The sequence below is a fragment of the Watersipora subatra genome, chromosome 2 (genome assembly GCF_963576615.1).
Source record: "Watersipora subatra chromosome 2, tzWatSuba1.1, whole genome shotgun sequence".
NCBI classification, from domain to species: domain Eukaryota; kingdom Metazoa; phylum Bryozoa; class Gymnolaemata; order Cheilostomatida; family Watersiporidae; genus Watersipora; species Watersipora subatra.
Genome location: NC_088709.1, coordinates 13,453,220 through 13,475,117, shown reverse-complemented (window position 1 = coordinate 13,475,117; position 21,898 = coordinate 13,453,220). Strand labels below are relative to the sequence as shown.

Below are 21,898 nucleotides of genomic sequence, written 5' to 3'. Positions count from 1 at the left end.
ACCGAGGTGAATGTCTCAGGTTTGAATCCCACAATGCAACGGATGGAGGGATCTGGCAGTTATTATAGTAACATGTATCACATTTTAATAAAATGGCTTTTCCACATAAATCAACCAATCGACACATTAGACATACTAAAAGCCGCTTAATAGGCAATGAGTAAACAATGCTGGCATCTAAACAACTATTTATGACCAAATAGTATAAAGTTCGCTTTACTGAAATGGCGAGCTGGTACTAATAAGTGAACATACTATTGGAGTGAAGGCAGGAAAGTAGACAGGATGAATCGGTGTACTGGCTAGAGATGCTGGCTCCTGTGATTCCTTGTCTAGCGGTTTTCCTAGTAACTTGGTGAGAAAGGATGACTTGGTGTCATTGCCTGGTTTAGCTATCTTTGCCTGAAACAGATTGCATGACTCCGATTAATACCACCTACCACCTGACACCATGACTGAACGCTGTGCTTTATGCTCGACTCGGAAAACAGCAACTACGTAAACCATATTTGAACACTTCGTCGATGAACTTGAGGAGAGATGCAACCAGTCAAACCTACCTCTGGCTTCTTAAATTCACCCTGGTCTGTTGGTGATGGTAGACCACCGCTGCTATGAAGGGTATCAGATGCAAGACTCGTTTGCTGAATTCCACCAGCTGTTGTTAAGCTAGTAGTGGCGTAACCTCCTCCAGTATGGTTTAGTACACCCGAGTTTACAGTGAATGAATTTGCGTAAGAACTATCGACTGGATACGACTGGGCGGAGTGAATCTGAGACGATGAAATTAAGTTGTGCGAGCAGTCTGACATATTATAGGAGTTGTTGCCTGACGTCACGCAAGTAGAACCACAGCTGTAGTCTAGACTAGAGGTTACTGAATTGGCACGTTGGTAGTTGACATCAGAGAGTCGGGAGGTATGTGTTGATACAGCAGTGCCAGAGTAATCGCCTTGAGCTGGTACTTGTGGGGAATAGGTATTCTGACGTAAAATGGTATTCTGAGTTTGGAGTGGCATGCTGGTAACAGGAGGCAAGTCAAATTGTGGTGAGGGTGTGAAGGCAGTGGGATGGAAGTTGTCGATAGTATTGTCTACGAGTGGGTCAGTGCAACTGTTTGTGGCAGAAGCACTCAATTGTAGATTATTTGACCTTGAGCGTTTTACTGCAGGGTAGGCAGGAGGAAGGGCCATATTTGACAAAAACTGTGACTCGGCGAGCACTACAACAAAATAACTTACGAATAAAACACATTCGAATTAGCTCGAGGCTTGGCAGTTGTTCAAAATACATCTGGCTGGCCTTTTAATTCGGTGCCATAGGAGGGAAAAAAGGTGAACATCCGATAAGCCAACATCTGAAAGTGCAATGTAAATTAAACACATTAGAGTAATATATGGGGCAACATCTGTTAGGAAACTTGCTAAACGCTTTTCAAAATTTAATTTTTGTCCAAGAAAAGTGAACTGACAACTCCAAGCCACTAGATTCTCTAAACCGTTTGCAAACATTTTTGTGAGCATCCAAAAATTACGGGTTTCAGCATGATTTTTCTGAAACGCCCTACACAAACAAGCAATATTTCATGTTGAGCACGTGTGTCATATGTGCTATCATAAAGGTTTATACAAAAGCATTTCAGCTATTTTGACTGGCTAAGATGCGTTTGTTGATTGGTACATGTTTCTACCAGTATACACACATTAGGTCTCCAGCAACCGTTAATAAAGACTTAATAGGCTGTCAGTTCATCAAAACCTTGCCAAATCATCTTACATATTATATAATAAACAAATACTTGGGGTGAGAACATTCATTGAACAATTGAAAATATACTATTTACTGTTGACGGAAAAACTAATGCTCAAGGAAATGGGTTATTAAAGCGGAAAAGGCAAGTAGTAATCATGAATCCATAAAACATACGATGAAACCTGAGACAAAACCTTTTGAGAAATTGTTTGGTCCAAAGTGATGAACCTTTCAAGGTTTCCTGATCAAACAAAGTCAGGTTTCATAAAATCGTTAGGAGAGAGGTTCGATATGATTGGACGCAGCTAGATCTAAGCTATTGATCACTTGTTCATAGAAAAGAAAGCCATTTCTCTACAATTTGTAGTCTATGCACACAGGTTCTGATAGTTGTGAAATGATTCTGTAATGAACGAGATGCCATCAACTAAATTGATATGAAAAAACGCATGCCATATCTGTAGGACATGAAACATGAAAATAAACATACGCACTCCTCAATCCATACCTTCATCTATAACGCTGTTATTCGGTAAATTATAGTTAATAGTAAGCTGATACTAAGAAGTGTCTGTTGACAATTTATATGAAATCCAAAAGATACTAAAGCAAGATGATATCTGCGTAGGTTCTATATATAGCTTGCTGAATCGGTGAGATAACAGAACGACTAGAAAAAAGTTGGTCGCAGAAAGTTTCATCTCGGTTCCTTCCTTGCGCGAACTAACCAATAAGGTAGACGTGTAAAAGAGAGTGCATGAAATACACAAACAGTTTTTAAGGTGATTTGATAACAAATAAGTCTGTCGGCAAATCTGAAAACAAGTATAATTTTTGAATTTGTTTTGTCATAAAATGCACAAAAGTCATACAGCATGATAAAATTAATTCAGCATGCTAGAACACCGGAGACTGAGCAAATACTAGGACTGAATAAAGAGATCGAATGAACAATACAGCTGAACCTCTATTAACGTGTACGATCATATCACTGTACGAAGTTCAAACGTAAAACTTCATGTTTGAACAAATATTTGAATCTATACCTAAGGTACTTTCAAGAACACGACTGTTAGAAGTTGTTCAAAAATTGCAGTTTTGTAAGTGGTCAAAGGTTAGTAAAAATTCAAAATGAAACAGTAACCTCACCTAGACATTAGACTACACCTAGACATTAGACTTGACCTAGACATTAGACTTGACCTAGACATTAGACTTGACCTAGACATTAGACATGACCTAGACATTAGACATGACCTAGACATTAGACTACAGCTAGACATTAGGCTTCACCTAAACATTAGACTACACCTAGATATTAGACTACGCCTAGATATTAGACTACGCCTAGACATTAGACTTCACCTGAACATTAGACTTCACCTAGACATTAGATTACACCTAGACTACACCAAAAAGACTGCACGGCATAGCTCTGCCATCACCTCTACCTCCAACCTATGCAGTGAACGACCTACACTTCCATTATCAGGTCCTCATGGTAAAGCAATAATAAAAGCCTCTTAATTATTATTGCTTACTTTTATACACATCTATTTAATGTATTTGTACTAATGCTATCTGTAATTACTTGAAGCATCAATAATTAGTTTTTTAGGCTATGAAGCGATTTGAACAAAATATACAGTGTGATCTTATGGAAATATTTGCTCCTACATCTGGAGCAAATCTTGGAAAAAATTAGCTTTGCGTACAGTAGTCTAAGTGCGTGTGGGCTCTACGAGTTCCTAATTGACTAGAGACAGTCTATATTTATTTCAAACTTATCAGATACATAAATCTTCATCTCCCCTTAAGGTTTCCGTAATATGTGTGTCAGAAATTACGCATTGCCTCATTTGAACTAGAATAAAATATTAGATACTAACAATCGTACTGGAAACAAGACTTCTCTCCTCTGAGTAAATACAGAGATGCGATTTGTAACAGCTAAGAACCTATTTATGTCGTTCACGTCATTGAGTGTGGATGGATTATACTGAAGGATATTCCAATTGGTGAATAACTTAAAAAGCATTTACAGTGTTAGATACACCAATATGAAGCCATTAATTGATGCTATGCATATGACCACAACGAAGAGTTGACCTCACAAGTTACAAATGGAAGAGCGCATTCAACATAACTGCTTAACGCAGAAATCTTGGAAAATTAAGAACGTGCTCAGCATAATTTTCCATGACCTATGAGATAACTCCGAAAAAACTGATCATGCTCATTTAACAGTAGAATTGCAAATGTCCAAAAAACATTTTGCGAGTAGTCATTAAGCTGGTGAATGTCTTAACTGGCCTTGAGTGGCACGATAAGTCACAGTGAATAGGTCAAGCGTAAAGACTAACTCGGGGCGAGCTTAGTGTCAAGAACAAATGAGACGAGATGATGAATCCGAGACGGAGGAGACAGAGTAATCAAAGAGAAGATGAAGAGAAAGGAGCTCTATGTTCTATGTATGAACAAACCATACAAATACTGACTGAATGAATTTACATAAAAGAATTGGTCAGTAGATATTGCGCAACGATTAATCTCTTTGTGTAAAGCTGAGGTTCACTGAATCAATCAACTCTTTTATCGCTGGTCAAGGTCAAACACTATCAGTACGGATCAATGACCACTGGTATAGGTCAATGACCTTTAATTTAGTTTAATGATACATGTATTTGCCACAAGTTCTTAACCTGGAAACCAATGCTAATTATTAAACTCTGTGCAAATCAATGATTGTACGTACCAGGGCGTTTCTGTCCAGTAGAGAATCTTGTATCCATTTGCATGACATCTGCCAGAAGCTCTGTAACCCGAGGTTAACATGAATGAATATAACGTTTGGAAGGAAGCCAAGGGAAAAGATAAGTCATGTAGCCACACGTAAGCGGTCACCCCACTCCACACAAACCATAAGGTTACTGGAAAAAAGGTTTGATGGAAAGGCCACAATAACAGACGAGAATGACCAGATGTGAGCATATGTGAGAGCAACGTATAGACAAAGAGTGGGATACGGCAAAGCGGTAGGCCCTGTGAGAGAGAGAGAGAGAGAGAGTGGACGCAGTAAAGAAATGTCCAACAGTGTTTATATATAGCCATGACTATAAGGGTAATGACACAGCCAACTTAGAGATGGACTTACATAACCTTTTAGTAGATTTATCAGAAAGTATCGGCATTTTTCTATCATTTGCGATCGTTGTTGATGTTTGAGGTGATCTGACTGACAGGATGTTTCAAGTTTACAATCGACAAAACTTAACCGCTGTTCAATCGACAAAACTTCATTCCAATTAAAATATTCAGAAGAAAACTACGTGTGAAATAGTGTTGGGCCGGTATTTGGTTATCCGCTCTTACCGACACAGAGGGATTCTCAGTATCCGAGGAAACCAATCATTTTCGGTGACAGCTAGTTATCCGCAGCCGGTTTGATATGATCGGTATTTATCCGTAAAAGCCTATCGGTAAATGGTTATCCGGATAGATTTTTGTTGCGCTGGAAAATCTTCGATTGTTAATGGTTAATTGCAAAAACGCCTCTTTGACAAACATGCTAATCTCAGCGCGCATTGGCAAACGAATTCAACGAACATTTTCATACTTACCGTATCTACTATTATATTACGTTACATTGATAATGCCACCAGCCTCGAAGGTTTGGGAGTTCTTCTCGAAAGATGGGAGGATGTATAAAGACTCTAACGACGACCTTGTGACATGCTTGTTGTGTGCCATTATCTATCTGTTCTCTATTATACATAACGTTTGTATTAATAACTATATTTTTTAATAGCATAAACAATAAAAATATCTATCATGAAATTTATATTTCCATCTTTCTTTTCTTTTTTGGCTTGCTAAAACGAGGAGTCTCCTTGCCGTTACAATATACTGCTGACTAAAGAATGTTTTTTCACCAGGCTGCTAAATGTTATTTCAAACTTTTGATTAGGTTTCTGGTTAGTTCTCTAGTTAAAATATTCGGTTCAGTCATTGAGTAAAAAGCTTATAGTTTCTGTCTGAAGTATTCCTCACAGGTAGGACATGGTCTCAATCAACCTCGAAGCATAGATATGCGTTAAGAGTACTTCTGAAGTCAGATTGCAGAAACGGATGAATCCTATAATCATTGTACTCAAACGGTGGGTTGATGCCGTAACCTAGCGTTTTAGTAACAGAAGTTGGAGATATTTAGTCCGATTTAGAATGATAGATATGAGTGTCTCAAAACACATTTTTATCTAAGTTCAGCCTTCAAAATCTTCTCAGTCTTTGTGAAAGGTAGATAAAACATTAAAACAATTTAAAAGCTCAAAAAAGCGCGATTTTATCACAGGCTAACGTTGTAATCGCGCTTTTTTGAGCTCATTTTTCTCGGCGTTCAGCCCATTAAACAGTCTGTAACAAGCTACGAGCCATTTTAAACAGGTTATCTACCTTTCAAAAAATACTGAGATTATTTTCAGGCTGGATTTGGCGAAAAATGGGTTTTAAGACACCCATCGCTATCGTTCTAAATCGGTCTAAACATTCCAACTTCCGTTTCTATAAAAAGCTATGACACGTCACATATCTATGGGCGGAGCTTGTGGTGCCGACCGTGTTGTTTTTGAGACAGAAATTAAAACGCTGTAAAAAAGCTTTTCTGAATTTGAAAGTTAGTAGACCAATCTTTATTTTGAGTACAAAATCGGAATCAACGTATCTGATTTACCTAGCAACAACGATAAAAGTTGTTCGTGACAGTTATGGTTTAAAGTTTAAACCATTAAACTTTAAACCATTCAATGTTTAAACACACACTGAAAACCATATATCGAACGACAATAGCGAACTTTCTTAGTTGGCAAAGGATACCGAAGATGGTAAATACCGAGGATACCGATACCGGGAAAACCGATAAAAAAGTGCAAGGATATCCGATCTAGCACTAAATTAGATACCGGCCCAACACTAGTGTGAAATGACCTCACTAGTTGCTATCAATAGTTGATATCGGCTATTGTGTTCAAGTTGGAGCGTTACGTGTCTCTGTTCTGTCGATCCCTTTGCGGAATTGAAACTCTCGACGTCATAATCACGCTTTCACTTGATCTGAGCATTTTAACCACGATCAAATTTTATTGATTTCAATTTTGGAACATCCTGGCAAGTAAATTGCCTCAAATATAAAAAATAATCATAATAGAAAAATACCAATAATTTCTCATAAAATTTACTACAAGCCTGTGCAAGTTCGTCTTTAATAAATCCCACTTTGTCATTGTGTGTCTGTCCTTAAAAATGCTGTGTACTTAGGTATTTTTGTCCGATTTCACCAAAACTTCACACATATATGCTCCAAGCCTTCAGCCAGGTCGCTAACACTATTTGGTTTTAAAATTCCATCTAGTTCCTGTGAACCAGCCGCTTAAACACCAACCTGCTGACTATCTGATTGTAAATGAAAGGAATCCCAGACATCACCAGACTTACCGCGAGTTGAACAAAAGGATGAAGTGACAGAGACTGGCTTTTTATTGGTTATTGTCATTGTTAATTTATTTCCTTATATAGAAATTAATTTTCATTTAGTTCTACGTAAAAAAATGATTGCAATACTATGCATAAAAATCTGAAAGTTCAGCAACAGGTTTTGGGCTGTAAAACAAATTAAACGAAATGCAGTGTAATCTTATAAATTTTTTTGCTGCAATGGACACGTTTCTGCATACGATGGTAATGTCACAATGGATAAACTTAAGATGTGAATGTTTGACTGTCTTAGCTGTGTATGACCGGTATTAGCTAACTGTAGGACGTATAAACAAGTTTAAACTGAAAATGTAAGCCCAGCCGCTGACATACGACATCACATGACCGCCTGATGACCTGATTAGACACAGTAAGACGAGAGGTATGATATGGAGTGGATAAAATGATAAGTGAACATGAGAGAACGTAGCTGAAGATATGACGATGAGTAAGAGACATAAGAGATGGTGAATACAGCAAAGAAACAGACTAAGAGAATGCGATTGGATGAGGTAAAACTTGTACGAAATAACTCAGCTTGCAGATAAGTACAGTGATTACCGCTCTTATGGAATAAACAAGCAATCACACAAGCGAATCACCTTTAATATCCTTTCCATTTAACTCTGTAATAAAAGTTTAAGGTGATGAAAGGCCGATAGGAAGAGCGAAGAAAAGCAAAGCGATCTATTTCAACATTAATTACTGTAGGCTTTACCTTGCAGAGGCTCTGCTGCATACTGCTCAGAAAAATACAGGTCTGGTTCCAAGCCAATCAGCTCTGGTTGCATGAGGTCGGAGGATTCGAGATGAAGGAGGTCGCGATTAGTCTGGTATGGAAAGCCAGACGATTGGAGGGTATTAAATAGATCATCAGAGAGATCCATATGGTACTCATCTCTGGAGATTTCTGGAGGTGAATAATGTGCCCTGATGCGCTGGTTTTGCACAAATGTGTTTATCGTATCCTGTCCATCCCGACCTACTCTGTCCAGCAGCTCAATGTCTGGCACCTGCTATAACATGCCAGTGACGCCATATGACAAACCTTGCGATCTCCCGACATGCAGGTAAACGGCTCAACCATGCGGTACAGACTTCTAGCTAATCTCAATGTATTGTTTATAGAACAAAGTTACAAAAGATCTTTCATTGCACACCGATAATGTCATGGACTAACAGCAAAATGATACTTCCAGCAGCGAAAGGATTAAATCTATCGATATAGATCTCAGTGTTTGTTTGTCATGTCATTCGTGTGTCCAGTTATGGCAAAAGTTTTATGAACTGAAAAACCGCTTCGCACTGGAATTACACTCGGGAACTGTAGACAGGCGCACTGCCCACTACGCCACACGGCCTACTTACGATACTATAGAATAATTGCGCACATACTTATTACACCTATCAATATTTAATGGCAATCGGCTAAAATACCCACGCTTCATTTAGCACACTCAACTAATTTACTAGAAAAAACAGTTTACTAGAAGCAAAAATGGGTGCCAAGACTCCCACAAAATGCTATAAATCTATGTAAATATAAGATAAACTTAATTGAACTTATAGCTCACAGAAGTTAGAAACGTGAAGGATAAAAGTTAGAATGGTGAATGTTATATATATGTTGATTGAAAATTAATTTTCTGTGCAAAAACTTTTTTGTTACCCATGCAACGCTGGACATTCCGTAGTTTATTACTGATTACAGACCAGTCCATTTAGTAAATTAGGCTAGACATACACAGACCATTGTTATAGTTCAGTCTACTCATTGTCTTTTGATTTTGCTAACAAACACTGGACAGAGGACAAATCAAAAGGTTTGGCTCTTCTAAACTTTTCAATTATACAGATATTTCTGACATGTCGGTTGACAGATAGATTTGTTCACAATGACCTATCATTGCGAGCAAATCTATCATTTGCTCGCAATGATAGGTCGGAGTCAGCGATTACTTGACCTTGAGATTATAGAATAGATGCTCTAACACTGTCAGTAAAACTGGCATCCGAAATGTTCTTTGCACTAGTCGACATATCAAGACGAAGCAGCACAACAAAATTGTCCTAGAAACGGTTTTTTGTAGCAAATGTCCAAATTCCCACCTCTAATGCAGGCGATAGTTCATATAAAGGTATAAACACACTAGGCGATATTTAGAGCAATATCGCGCTGCGTAGCGCTAATCTGCGCTAGAATTCACCCAGCGTGCTCATCCAGAGCGATAACGTTAGACTTTCTCTACACAACTTTCTCGCTAGCGAGATGCATTTCGATTGGTTGGATTTTACCATAATGCCATTTTATGGTGGGTAATTATTTCTTATCGATGTTCACCAACGTACATCAGCGACAATTTGCTATTTTGTTAATATTGAAACATCTTCAGAACGAGCACTGAATTGTTCATAAATTTAATAATAGCACTCCTAGTCATGTGCACCATAACAAACAGAAATTGCAAAAAATCCAAGTTGAAAACCAACATTTGGAGTCAATCGTTGCGCAGATTGACCATCTTGAGAACGGTAAATATTTAATACTTTAGGCCTAAACATAAAAAACCACTACAAAATAAAATATGCATAAAAATAGTGAAAAATATTACAGTTAAAAATGCAATAATCGTTTTTCTTATGTCTCCTTGTAGTGTAGGCAGTGTACAATCCGTGAAAGTGAGATAGGTTTAATAACAAATGCGTAAGTTGTTTACGTTGTTGCCTAGACGGCGCCATATTGACTGACCTAAATTTATTAACAACTCCGAAGAAACTAATGATACGGAATTTTATTGGCAGTTTGTGGGCATGCCCATTATATCGCTTGCTAGTGAATCGCTCAAGTGTGTTTATGCACACGCTAGCGATATCTCCGCCCTCATGACGCTCGCGATAAAATCGCCTAGTGTGTTTACACCTTAATCGTCCCCATCTTCTCCTTGCTACTCAGTATTAGCAAATAATAAAATAGCAAACTTTCTGGCCCTTCTTCATTTTCAACCGAGTCAGTCAAGTATGTTAACATAGAGCACTGACGACTGCACCAAAACTCTGGCCGCTCGATCTAATCCTTTGAGAGCATACCTAAAGCGCTGAAACACAAGCAGTCACTACTTCTGGTTTCATCGCTCATGACCATAGCGCAACGGCGATTTTGTAGCAGTCCTAGTTCTGTTATGTGTGACACGAAGGCAGGGGCAACATAAGTTCTACAACTGACCCTATTAGCCTCTGACCCTCTGAGAGTAATAATAACGGAGCTTCGTAAGGAAACACACATAGCTGGATTAGCTTATCGTATATTGCTGGCTACGTACGTACGCAAAGGTTATTCACAAGAATAGACCTGGCAGTAATATATGCCGGCAGTATTTCCCTTACCATAAGTTTAGCGAGAAAGCTAATCTAGGCTAGTGTTTTCAGGTCAAGCAACACAAGAACCATGTATTTTAATTATTCCGGTTGGTTTAAAATTTGTGAAAAACCATGGGCCAATGCTAATTATCACCTTTTCACTCTTGGTGATCAGTGCTGGCGGCCAATAACTCAGACAAGTGAGGAACCATTGTATAGGGTTAGCGCCCGTCTAATGCTAGCCATTTTCCACATGTTTTTGCGGATAGCATCATTGTTAGCCAAACAGATAGCTACACTGCTAGTCAAGCAGATAGCTATACTGTTAGCTACTCTGGCAGCTATACTAGCAGGTAGACTTAGGTGATGTATTATATTTCCTACGTGAATAACAACTAAACTACTACTGTTATGTTATTGCAGCTGCCCTCAGAAATCACTGATCAACGAATGAACATTTCACACTTTCAAGTTCAAGCATTAAATAGTTGGGCTCTTAAAATTTAACCTTCTGATCACTAATATATGAACAAAGCGATGAATTGCCATTATAATGTTGAGCGAACCCAGAAAAACATTTTGTATCATTGTAACTATCGGTAAAAATTAATTAAAAACATTGAAAAAATTAAAATGGTTAAATGTACATACATAAAATACATTTACAAACATGTGACTTCCTCACAACGAGCCCGGTTAATCACAAGTACGAATATTCAGTCCAGATGAAGTCTAAAGTACACCTGTACTATACACAACTGTATTCTCCGGCTTAAAATGCAGTAGTACTTCAACTTACGAGTGCTCCAGTGTACGAGAAACTTGAGATACGAGCCAGCTTTTAAGCAAATTTTAGAACTAACATACGAGCCATGTTTAAGATACGAGCACGTGAGTCAGTTGCCAAGTATGCCGGATGTGTTTTATGAGAACAGAATCACTCTGTATTTTTTAACTGCTCAGGTTATACATTTATACCACGTTTTTGTGCGCGATTTTCAGTGCAGAATTATGTGAATTAAAAGTGCTGTGCGTAGACCGAAAGTTTGCCAGTAAAATGAAAGATAATGCAAAGAAAAAGCAAATGATAACAATTAATAATAACATAATAATATTAAACGGAAAATTATTGAAAAATATGCGAAATGTGTATGCGTGATTGAGCTAGCTCAACAATATGACAGAAATACATCCACAATTATCAAACAGAAAGATTATATTCATGGCATTTAGTTCGCAAAAGGACTAACCATAGTTTCTAAACGGCGTGGCGATCTTCACGACCGCTGATGGAGAGATTGCTCAGGCATGGGATAAAAGATAAACAATTGGCCGGTGACAGCGTAACTGAAACGATGCTACGTATGTGAAAAGGCCGGTTCTGTCTATCAAAACTATAAAAATAGACATTCGAACAAGTTGGCTAGTGGTCGTGCATTAACCCTTTGTGACGACACCTGAGTTCGTCCTAATCGCAACATGTTGAAAGGGCAACAAAGGCAAACGTCCTTAGATAGGTTTATCTTAAAACGGCCGGCTAGTCGTGAGAGCGCAACAAAGGAAAAATTAGCTAACCAGCGAGAAACTTTAAACTACGAACGCCGAAGAAATTTCAGTTACGTTAATTAAGTTAAAAATGAAAGTTTGCTTTGAGGTGTGCTTCTAAGTTTGTCTTTTAAGACTTTGATAAAATCTATATTTATCAAAGTCAACTGTTGTAATGAAGGATAGCTTATATCTCCCTCTCTGGCAAATGCCAGCGTTAGCTGCTATTGTATGTACGTAGGCCTATTTAATTTTACATTTTAATTAATCACATTTCCTTGCATTATTTTTTATTTGTTGCTTTTTGAAAGTATGTGGTAAATTATGACAATAACCAACATGTTTTTTCTGTTACAATATCTCGTTGCGAGTGTTTTATTTGCATTTTTTAGAGTATGGAAACCAATTAATATATATTTAATTGTTCTATATATAAATAAATTGCACCAACATGCAAGTAAATTGACATACAAGCTCCGTTTCGGAACGCATTAAGCTCGTAAGTCGAAGTATGACTGTACTGGGACTGAAGTTGAAAGATAAACTGAAAGTCAATCAAGAAAATTCCAATTCACTTTACTATATTCGGAGGGACTCCGGTCCCATTGATCGTGAAATTGGAGGAAGGGGGGGGGGGTGGGATTACATATATAAATTTGTTGCTTATTCAAGCTACTTGACTACTTGGGATGTTTTGTAGAGCTGACTTTGTATCGGTCAGCACTCGGTAACAACTGTTAATATATCTTAAAGGTTGACTTGCAACAAAATTCACATTACAGTTATTTCGTATCAAAAGATTCACCATGTCTTACTCTGCTGTGTTGTAGGTGCAAAATATGTGGAAATGTGATTACAACCTCATGAAAGCTCAAAACGAAGTTAATCGTCGCCATCACAAAACCGCCGTATATTGGAATCAATTTATTTCACTGACGTAGTCAAACGATTTGGTTATTGTTTTGACATGGGATGTTCTCACATGAATTGAAAGGCCAATAAAAGGCTCAATATAAAACTTCTCGTAGCATTAGTTTAGGACAAACACTTTGGGTTCTACCGAAGAGCCCTTACCAAATATAGATGCTCGCTAGTTTACAGTTTTGTTTCGGCTTGGTCTAATTGTCTAGTCGTAATCTGATCATGAGACCCATGCTTCCTGCCAAACAGCGCAAATAGTTTCTGCAGCATTTTTCGTCGACTATCACAGGGGACCAACAGGCTCGTCATGTTCATCAGAGGATGATATGCACTCCTCTGAGCTAAGATTAAAAAATTAAACGAATTTTTACGGTAGGTTTTGAGATATCAGTGCTCAAAGTGACACCATTACAATGATGATGAAACAGACGCGTAAGGACAATAGACATGGTTTTATTGAATTCGTGAAGTATATTTGTGAAAATATTTCGCCAAATGAGGTTGCATGAAAGTGTAAACAGAAGCCATCTTATCTTGTTCAGCTATGTCCCATTTGAGCAATTTTGGAAAGGAATTCTAATCTATGGCAGTTTCGTGATGGCGGCGATTAACTGTTCGTTGTTGAGCTTTGAAGAGCTCGTAATCAGGTTTCCACATATTTTGCACCTACAACACAGCAGAGTAAGACATGGTGAATCTTTTGATATCAAATAAACTGTAATGTGAATTTTGTTGCAAGTCAACCTTTAAATGAAATGAAAAGCTGACAGAGCCTTACACGATCGTAGTCTGGGTTCCATTGCTGCATCCTTTCCTTAAAGAACACCCTCCACTTCATGTATTCATTCTTAACCACCTCGTTGCTTCTTTTCCAATACTTTCCCTCCAAGACCACACACTGAAAACAAGGAGTTGTGGGCAATGTAATTACCACAAAATCTTATACATGTATTTGTCTCAATAAATCCCACCTGAAACGCGTTAACATGTGCTTGTAGTGAAGCATGGACATAACGGATTCTATGGAGGAAGTGAGACAACTTCTTCACTTATTACGAACATAGGCTGCAAAGCGGAGGTTATGATTATGCTGAAGGTAAGCTTTTCCAAGAACATTTAGTCTAGAAACTAGGTGGAAAAGGTGATGTGGGGCTACTAATATCCAAAAGCACCAGATTACAATTTATCATAAAGACGACTGGCTCAAATGACTTTGAAAATCATTCTACTGATTAATATCCCATAACATGGACAGCTATGACTTTGCACCAAGCAAATGTTTTAATCATATAAACCAGAGTCCAAAGTACAAAAGCACACAAATGGTTACTACAAGGGCTACCACGGGATTACCAAGATGTTACCGCAAGGGCTACTAAAGAGCTCCCAAGATGTTACCAAGAGGCTACTAGAAGGGCTAAAGACGTAGCAACTCGTACGATCAATGATATAAAACTCCCATAAGGATAGGCGACGTCTATCATATGGGCGGGGTGTAATGATCGAGCTCTGTCGGGATTGTGCTAGCCTGAGTTATGGAGCTAACACAGTTCTCGCGGGGCGGTCGCGTTGCCTTGCTAGGTTTTGGAAAACACGACTCGCTGCTATCATGTTATTAGCTCATTCAGTCAGTAGACCCCCCTGCGGTTCAACCAACCCCCTGCGGTTCAACCAACCCCCTGCGGTTCAACCAACCCCCTGCGGTTCAACCAACCCCCTGCGGTTCAACCAACCCCCTGCGGTTCAACCAACCCCCTGCGGTTCAACCAACCCCCTGCGGTTCAACCAACCCCCTGCGGTTCAACCAACCCCCTGCGGTTCAACCAACCCCCTGCCGTTCGTAATAGCAAACCTTGAATTTCTACAGATGAGGGGTAATACCTAACCAGAAAAATTGATCCGTGGAAAATAAAACATTTCAAATTACTATTTTTACCAATTTTGAGATTTTTAGGGGTCGTAAATTCGTAATATATGCTTAAAGTTAAATGTAATTTACACGAAATCACCCGAACAACGGCCTTTTTCCCCAGTTTTTGGTTAATATTTTGCCACCTCTAATATAAAATGATAAAGCCTTTCATTGTTGGCACATTGTTTGACCTGGTCAATAAGATGGGACAGCAGGCAAAACTGTGCAGTGTAGTTTTTATACTCAAAATCTAAATATAAAACCTAATTTGGACGATTTCACAATGACGACTATTAATATCACGAATGTTTGTGAATGGCAACTGAATGATCATAACAGTGACAATATTGGGCAACTATATTTTTGATTGTAAAATAACCACAATTGAGTATATTATTTTTTTTAATTTACAAGGAGCTTTATTCAGCATATATTTCTATGTTCCGGTGCTATGTTCGGGTTCATCCCAACAGAGCTCCATCATTAAACACCACCCATATGATAGCCGTCGCCTATCCTTGTGGGCTGTTTATATTATTGGTACGATTAATAAAAGATCTGTGGGATATCAGTGGATCTTGGTGAAAACAAGTTGACTGATATCCCATACCATTTATAAAGAAATACTTGGTAACTACATTTGTTTTATGTTTTTACGATGTTTTCAGTAAATGCCTTTCCTGGCAACAGAAGAGCTCATTGCGCTCAGCAGACAGGAGCCAACACAAGTTGTTAGTACAATCATGTGTTATAGGAGTTTAACTGTACAGGGCAGCTGATGAGTTGATGTTGAACTGCTGCAAACAATTGGAGGTAAAGTTTCGCCAATAAATGACAACTTCCACTGAACCACTCTGATAGAAAAACTGAATGCGAGTATAACTGAACTACCTTACACTTAGCTTGATCTTTTTAACTATGCCAAATAAAATGCTGGTTATAACATAGCTTTGCCAAAATATAAATGGAGCCACGCTAATGATTGCAACTGTCTTTATCAACAAATCTTACACAATGACACAACACTCTACAAGCAGTCTTTCACTTATTGTGGGACATGGTAAATAGTCAACAGAACAATCTAAACTGTCAACATAGAGAGCAAGAAGGTAGGTTATTCTTACTGTAGGCTTGATGTGCTGGTGTTCCATTTTCCCTGAGAAATCGCATATTTTTGCCCTTTTCCTGTTCACTTGTGCTTTCCCAACTAAAAAAAATTTGCAATGAGAATTGTGCAGATGCTTTAATAAAGAATACATTACGACTGGGTTCTCTCACCAGTCATAAAACTTGCCATGATGCGCTGTAAATGTTTGAGGTGTGTACATAGCAAAGGATGGATTTTCCATGATGGTATAGAGCAGATAGGCAACAGGAAATTTTCTAATAGCTATGTGGTTAGCAGCATGAGAATAAGACTTCTGATATTTTAAAACATTACATCAAATGTAATTTACACGGCTTCAAAAGTTTCCTTACTTGTGATCCTATGCGCTTCTCAACAACAGTGTTACATTATAAAAGTCGACAAGCATCTAGCAACATATTTATGTGTTGCATGACCTTGTCAATAGATCATTACACAAGTCGAGATTTTGATTCTAAGAATTCTGAAACAAAACAAAAAATTTATTTCGCACAAACATTTCCTCCGATCTAAAAGTAATGCTCATACATAGTTTGTCGTGGAAGACATATTGAGATTTTATATGCGAACCATGGGCCACCTACACGTCCCTATGCAGTGATACGAAATCTCATAATCACTTCAACAACTAGAAAAGTATTCACACATTCAAACTCGAACTATCTCGACTCTCTCGAAACTCGACTATCATTCTATGATCGACAAGGACTGAATATGTAAAACAAACAAGATCTTGCTTGCAAATGAGCTGACATTGGCCTGGTTGAAACCTCTGCCAACATATAAAGCTGGCTATAATGCATGTAGATGCTGCGAATTTACTTACAGCCCCGTATTGCTGTTTGAAATACCTGATCTTAAATAAACAGTTTGGAATGTTTATTAGTCAAGTGAGATGTCACTCGGGGTTGAACCTTGAAAGGTAATTGAAACGCCATACGAGTGTAGAAGTTCTCAGTATGAGTGACTGTGAGTAGTGATCGCTAGTAGTGACTGCTAGTGGCTATTGCTAGTATCGATCACTAGTAGTGAGCAGTGATCGCAATCGCCGCTAGCTATCGTTACTAGCTATAGTGACTGCTGGAAGTGATAGCTAGTAGTGATAGCTAATAGTGATCACTACTAGCTATTATGATTACTAGCTCGACTCATTTAGTAATCATAATATAATAGTGGCAACTTTTTGAGGTTCTCAATCAGCTGATATTTCAGTCTGACAACGCGGGCGCATCAAAAAGCCTTTTTCTTACCCTGGTGTTGATTTAAAAATTACAATAAAGTAGAAACGGAATTTGGGACTTCTGTCACTGACATAACTAAATGGCTTTGTATGCTAATTTTTTAGATATCATATTTGAGTATGATAATAAAATTCTTGAGTGTCCAAGAATAGCTACGTTGCTGGAATTTGCTGCAACTCAGGAGAGAGTCTTTGCAAATGCAAGCAAATTACTTCATGATGATGGGTGTATTACGGCTGTTATGCATTACAGGTGAAGCAAGCTGTAACTAAAATCGCTAATCTTTAATCTTTAGAACTACTCATAGACATGCCTTCCATAGACAGCTAGTGGCTCTCAAGGGTATTACTTATTGCAACAGAAGATTAAGAAGCAGCCAATAATAAAAAAGATAAACCAGTTTTTCTAACGAGCAATTGAGCAGGAAAGCACGGTGGTATATCTTGAGCTGGAAATGTGGCTACAAGCTCTAGCTTGGCACATATGGGCAATTGGAAAGCGATTCTGAATAGACATACCCAAGTTGTTCTACAGGCCACCAACCCTCAAAAGCATAGAGCTATGATATTCCATACCCTAGGACACTTATATTTCGCTAGTATTTAGTTTCGTGAGTAGCATACAGAGTAAAATTTCGCTGGAACTTAATTTCGAAGCTCTGATGAGTGCGAAAATATAGTGATGTGAAAATAAATGCAGTGGAACAAACATTAGATTCCTCAGGTCCAGTTCGCTGGTACGAAATATTTTTCAATTTGGGACTACCGTACTGTTTGGACTATAAACTGCACCTCTATATAAGCTACATGTGCTTTATTTTCCAAAAACGATAATAAAACAATACATAAGCCGCACCTTACTATAGGTCGCAGAACTAAGGACTGTGCTTTTTAACGCCATTTAAAACGGAACAGTGCAGAACGGCACAGTTTCGTATTATCCGACGCTTTTTAACTTAGTGCCTAACGGGACAGTACCGTGAGGCATTGTTTTGTATTTTCTTTCACAGCTAAAAGTGCACTAATTGGAGATTCCCGTTAGTGCGCCCTAGCGGTGAAAGAAAAAGCCACAGAATAAGCCACAGTGATTAGCCGCACCCTTGTAGGCCTACCTATAATAAGCCGCATGGCTCAAATCATCAGAAAAAAGTAGCTGCTAATTGTCCGAAAAGTACGGTAGTTTGTATTTGTGAACCGCAGGTAAAAATGTGTAGGCTAGATCAATAATGTAATTTGATCGCTTGCTGCCATTTGTTTCCTAGATTATCAATGACGTCAAAGCCGCAGTGACTGATTGGTACCAATATTAGAATTCAAGTATTTATAGCACGCGGTGCCGCGGTGGCCATGGCACCGGGTTGTTATTGCTTTTGGTTGGTAATAAAATTCATCACCACAATAATTATTATTCAATTTTATGACTTTTCCTACCAGACTGTCATCCTCATCAGTTACAAATTCAATGACTAAACTAATATCATCATCTTCTTCATTTGTCTAGGCTTTTCCAAAAAAAATTTATTATCTTAATTTGTTTTGCCAAGCTGCTCAGTCGGTGTATTAGCTATAATGAGTTTAGCAAAACTTGCCCAATGAGCCAACCACACACGAAAATTGCCTGCATTTCTAATATGACGATTTTATTGTGAATATCAATGAAGAAAGCCATTTATTTTCGTGTTTTCGCTCGTTCGTTATGATAGTTTAGTTTCGCTCATGAAATTTTCGCGAGAGGCTGTTGCCGCGAAAACGCGAAAGTTAGATGCCGCGAATACATAAGTGTCCTAGGGTAGGCAAGAAAGGAAGTCATTGTGATGCAATGAACTAACATAACTCAAGTGGTTATTATATAACCAACAATACAAACAAAACTCTAAGTACGTTGCAAGGTTCACTGCATTACAGGAACTCAGATGAATCAGTTTGGAAACAATGGAAGCAACGCTAGACAGCTCAGTTGGGATACAAATCACGTAAAGTCAGCAAGGCTGCCATTTTGTTACTAAAAGGCTTCCCACCAAATTCGCGCAAAACAATGGTTGAGCAAATTTGCAGAGAAAAATTTATAAATATATAGCGTCACTGACATTACTTAAAATCTGCTGTCTGGCAGAGACGCAAGGCACAGAAAAGGTTAAATTTTGCTGTAAAAATGAATGCAAGCCGGCACAAAGACTTGAGAAAAACTATTGGTTGAGAAAGCAAAAAGCAAGGTCTTCATGGAACTACATTATAGCTCACCCAAAACTTTCACAACAAACATAGTCAGCTTTTGAACCCCGTACTTGCATTATTTCACCAGGAATATAAAAACCCAAACAAATCAGCTATCTTCTACTCTAGCCTTTTTGATAGATGTTACACCGGCATCAGAAAATCATACAAGCCTACTTAAAATACAGTGAAGTGATCCCAGAAGCCTTTTTAATTACCACAAATTGAAGCTTTTGAAAAAGACAGGGAAACTCTTTTTTATATTACTCCGCGTGGATCATTCTAGAAAACATTGGATTATTGAATGAACAGAAAGTTGCTAAAAATCGATCAAACTTCAAATCACTTAATTTTTGGACAAGTATTAGTTACGATGACAAGCCAGAAACAACTCCAACATCAAATATGTCTCGTTTGCTCTCATCTTAAACAGTAATCAATTTTACTTTCCAACTCATTTGCCCAGAAGTTTTATAAAATTCAAATCTTCTTAGATCACTGCGGACAAATAATGCTCAACCCTCTAAGCAAAAGGTTTCGACATAAAACTTATCGCGCTAACAAATGAAAGCATGTTATAAACTCAACTGGCTTGGCTGCAGGCTCACACTTAGTTTAAAAAAGCGAAATAAAAAATGACCTCGTTGAAGCAAATCTGGCTCCAGCCATAAAAGTATTCCAAATGGGTTAACGTTTCAAAATAATATTAATTAACTCACTGAATTGATAGCAGAAGAGTTACGTTAAAACTAAGTTTAAACTAAAAATCACGGTTTAAATGGAGCTGACAGGCAAAAAAGCTATAGGAAGACGCTGGTTCCCACAGCACTGGATAACTTGGTGATGCAATAAAAAGCAAGTATTACTAGATTTCTTTATGATGCCGCTTTAGTCATCTTTTCTATTTACACAATCTACTAAACATATATCTTATGAGATTTCCTAGAATATTAATTGAATGGGAAGCTGTGGTTGATGAAATTACCATACATACTAATGCATACGTTGATAAGTATTTCAAGACAAAAAATGCATTATATACATGTAGGTTTTACTCATGTATAAGTCGACCATGGTTACTCCGGAATTATCTGAAATAATTATATCAAATTTGAATCGATTTATGCTATCCAGAATATAAGCATAACTTTCAAAATTTAAAACTTTTTTACACGATATGATAAAAAGAGTTCTTAGACATATTGTAAACGAGGTTTGGGATGACTCGGTATTACTTGTGCAATGATTGCGCTCTAAAATGCGAGTTAGGTGGTACCCGTCCTCAATCACATTCTTGCTACTCCGTGGCTGGTAAACAAACAAAAACTGAATATTTGTAGAGCAAGGACTTTTTAAATATACAAGCATTAGACTTTATTCAAAAGTTGTAAAATTTCACTTGACACTTTTCCGAAAAGCTTAATAGTTAAATTTAAAACCGGCCGGTAGCGGTGCAGCACAACATTGGTGGCTGCAATGTTATGATTTAAACGCTGTAGTAAACCTGTTTACTGATAATATACACTATATTTTCACTGATATTTGATACCGGTGATTCTGTCAGGTAACTTTTGCATTTATATGAAGCACCATTATTATGAGAGTTCGTTAAGGCTTCATACCGCGATGTGTATATCACAAGTAGAAAAACAGCATTTTTTTTTCCTATTCATTTTCTATTTGACTCGCCAGCAATATGTCCATAAACATTATCATGTATAAATCAACCTAAAAATGTTCACTTAAAATCAGCTCCAAAAACTCAATTCAAACATAAGAATATGTGGTAATTGCTATGGCACAAATTAAAAAATCTAAATAATTTTGCGCTGACAATGCTTAAATGTATAAATAAATTTCCATAAAAAACTTTGTGAATATTAATTCATTATAATAGCTTTATTGCAATTGAAAACAGTTCAATAAAGAAGTTTTTTCCGTGGCCCTTTACTGGTCACTGACGAAAAAAAGGCAAATGTAACCTTACATTGTCTAATAATGATGACATGCTAAAAGCCCTTCTAAACGTGTATGAGTATTGTGTAACCTATACATCACTGTCATAGTAAAAGATTTACTTTTTTACAAAGAAAGATGCGTTGTTTCCTGGTAGCCTGTACACAGAGGTAAACACGACAAGACAAAGATTTTAACCACCAAGCCGTAAGGGCTATTGCTCCATTTACACAACTTCAGGCTAGTAGAATTTCTCTAATCCCCAAATCAATATTTCTGTAAACCAATCGGGTGGAACTAGTAGCTGATAATCGCACGCAGCTGA

The 21,898-nt window shown here is 37.8% G+C and overlaps 1 protein-coding gene across 3 annotated transcripts in view; it reads right to left on the bottom strand.

Moving 5' to 3' along the window:
• The window catches only part of LOC137388717 (carbohydrate-responsive element-binding protein-like), a 36,632-nt gene that overhangs the window by 10,407 nt on the left and 4,327 nt on the right, over positions 1-21,898 (bottom strand). The window contains exons 4-10 of one of the 3 annotated variants that reach the window (XM_068075167.1): positions 16,141-16,223; positions 13,883-14,002; positions 8,000-8,297; positions 7,884-7,907; positions 4,508-4,567; positions 561-1,222; positions 256-402 (exon numbers count right to left, since the gene is read on the bottom strand). In XM_068075167.1, the coding sequence (XP_067931268.1) occupies positions 256-402; positions 561-1,222; positions 4,508-4,567; positions 7,884-7,907; positions 8,000-8,297; positions 13,883-14,002; positions 16,141-16,223 (1,394 nt within the window). The remainder of the gene's footprint in view (positions 1-255; positions 403-560; positions 1,223-4,507; positions 4,568-7,883; positions 7,908-7,999; positions 8,298-13,882; positions 14,003-16,140; positions 16,224-21,898) is intronic. The other 2 variants (XM_068075168.1, XM_068075169.1) reach the window with 2 other exon arrangements.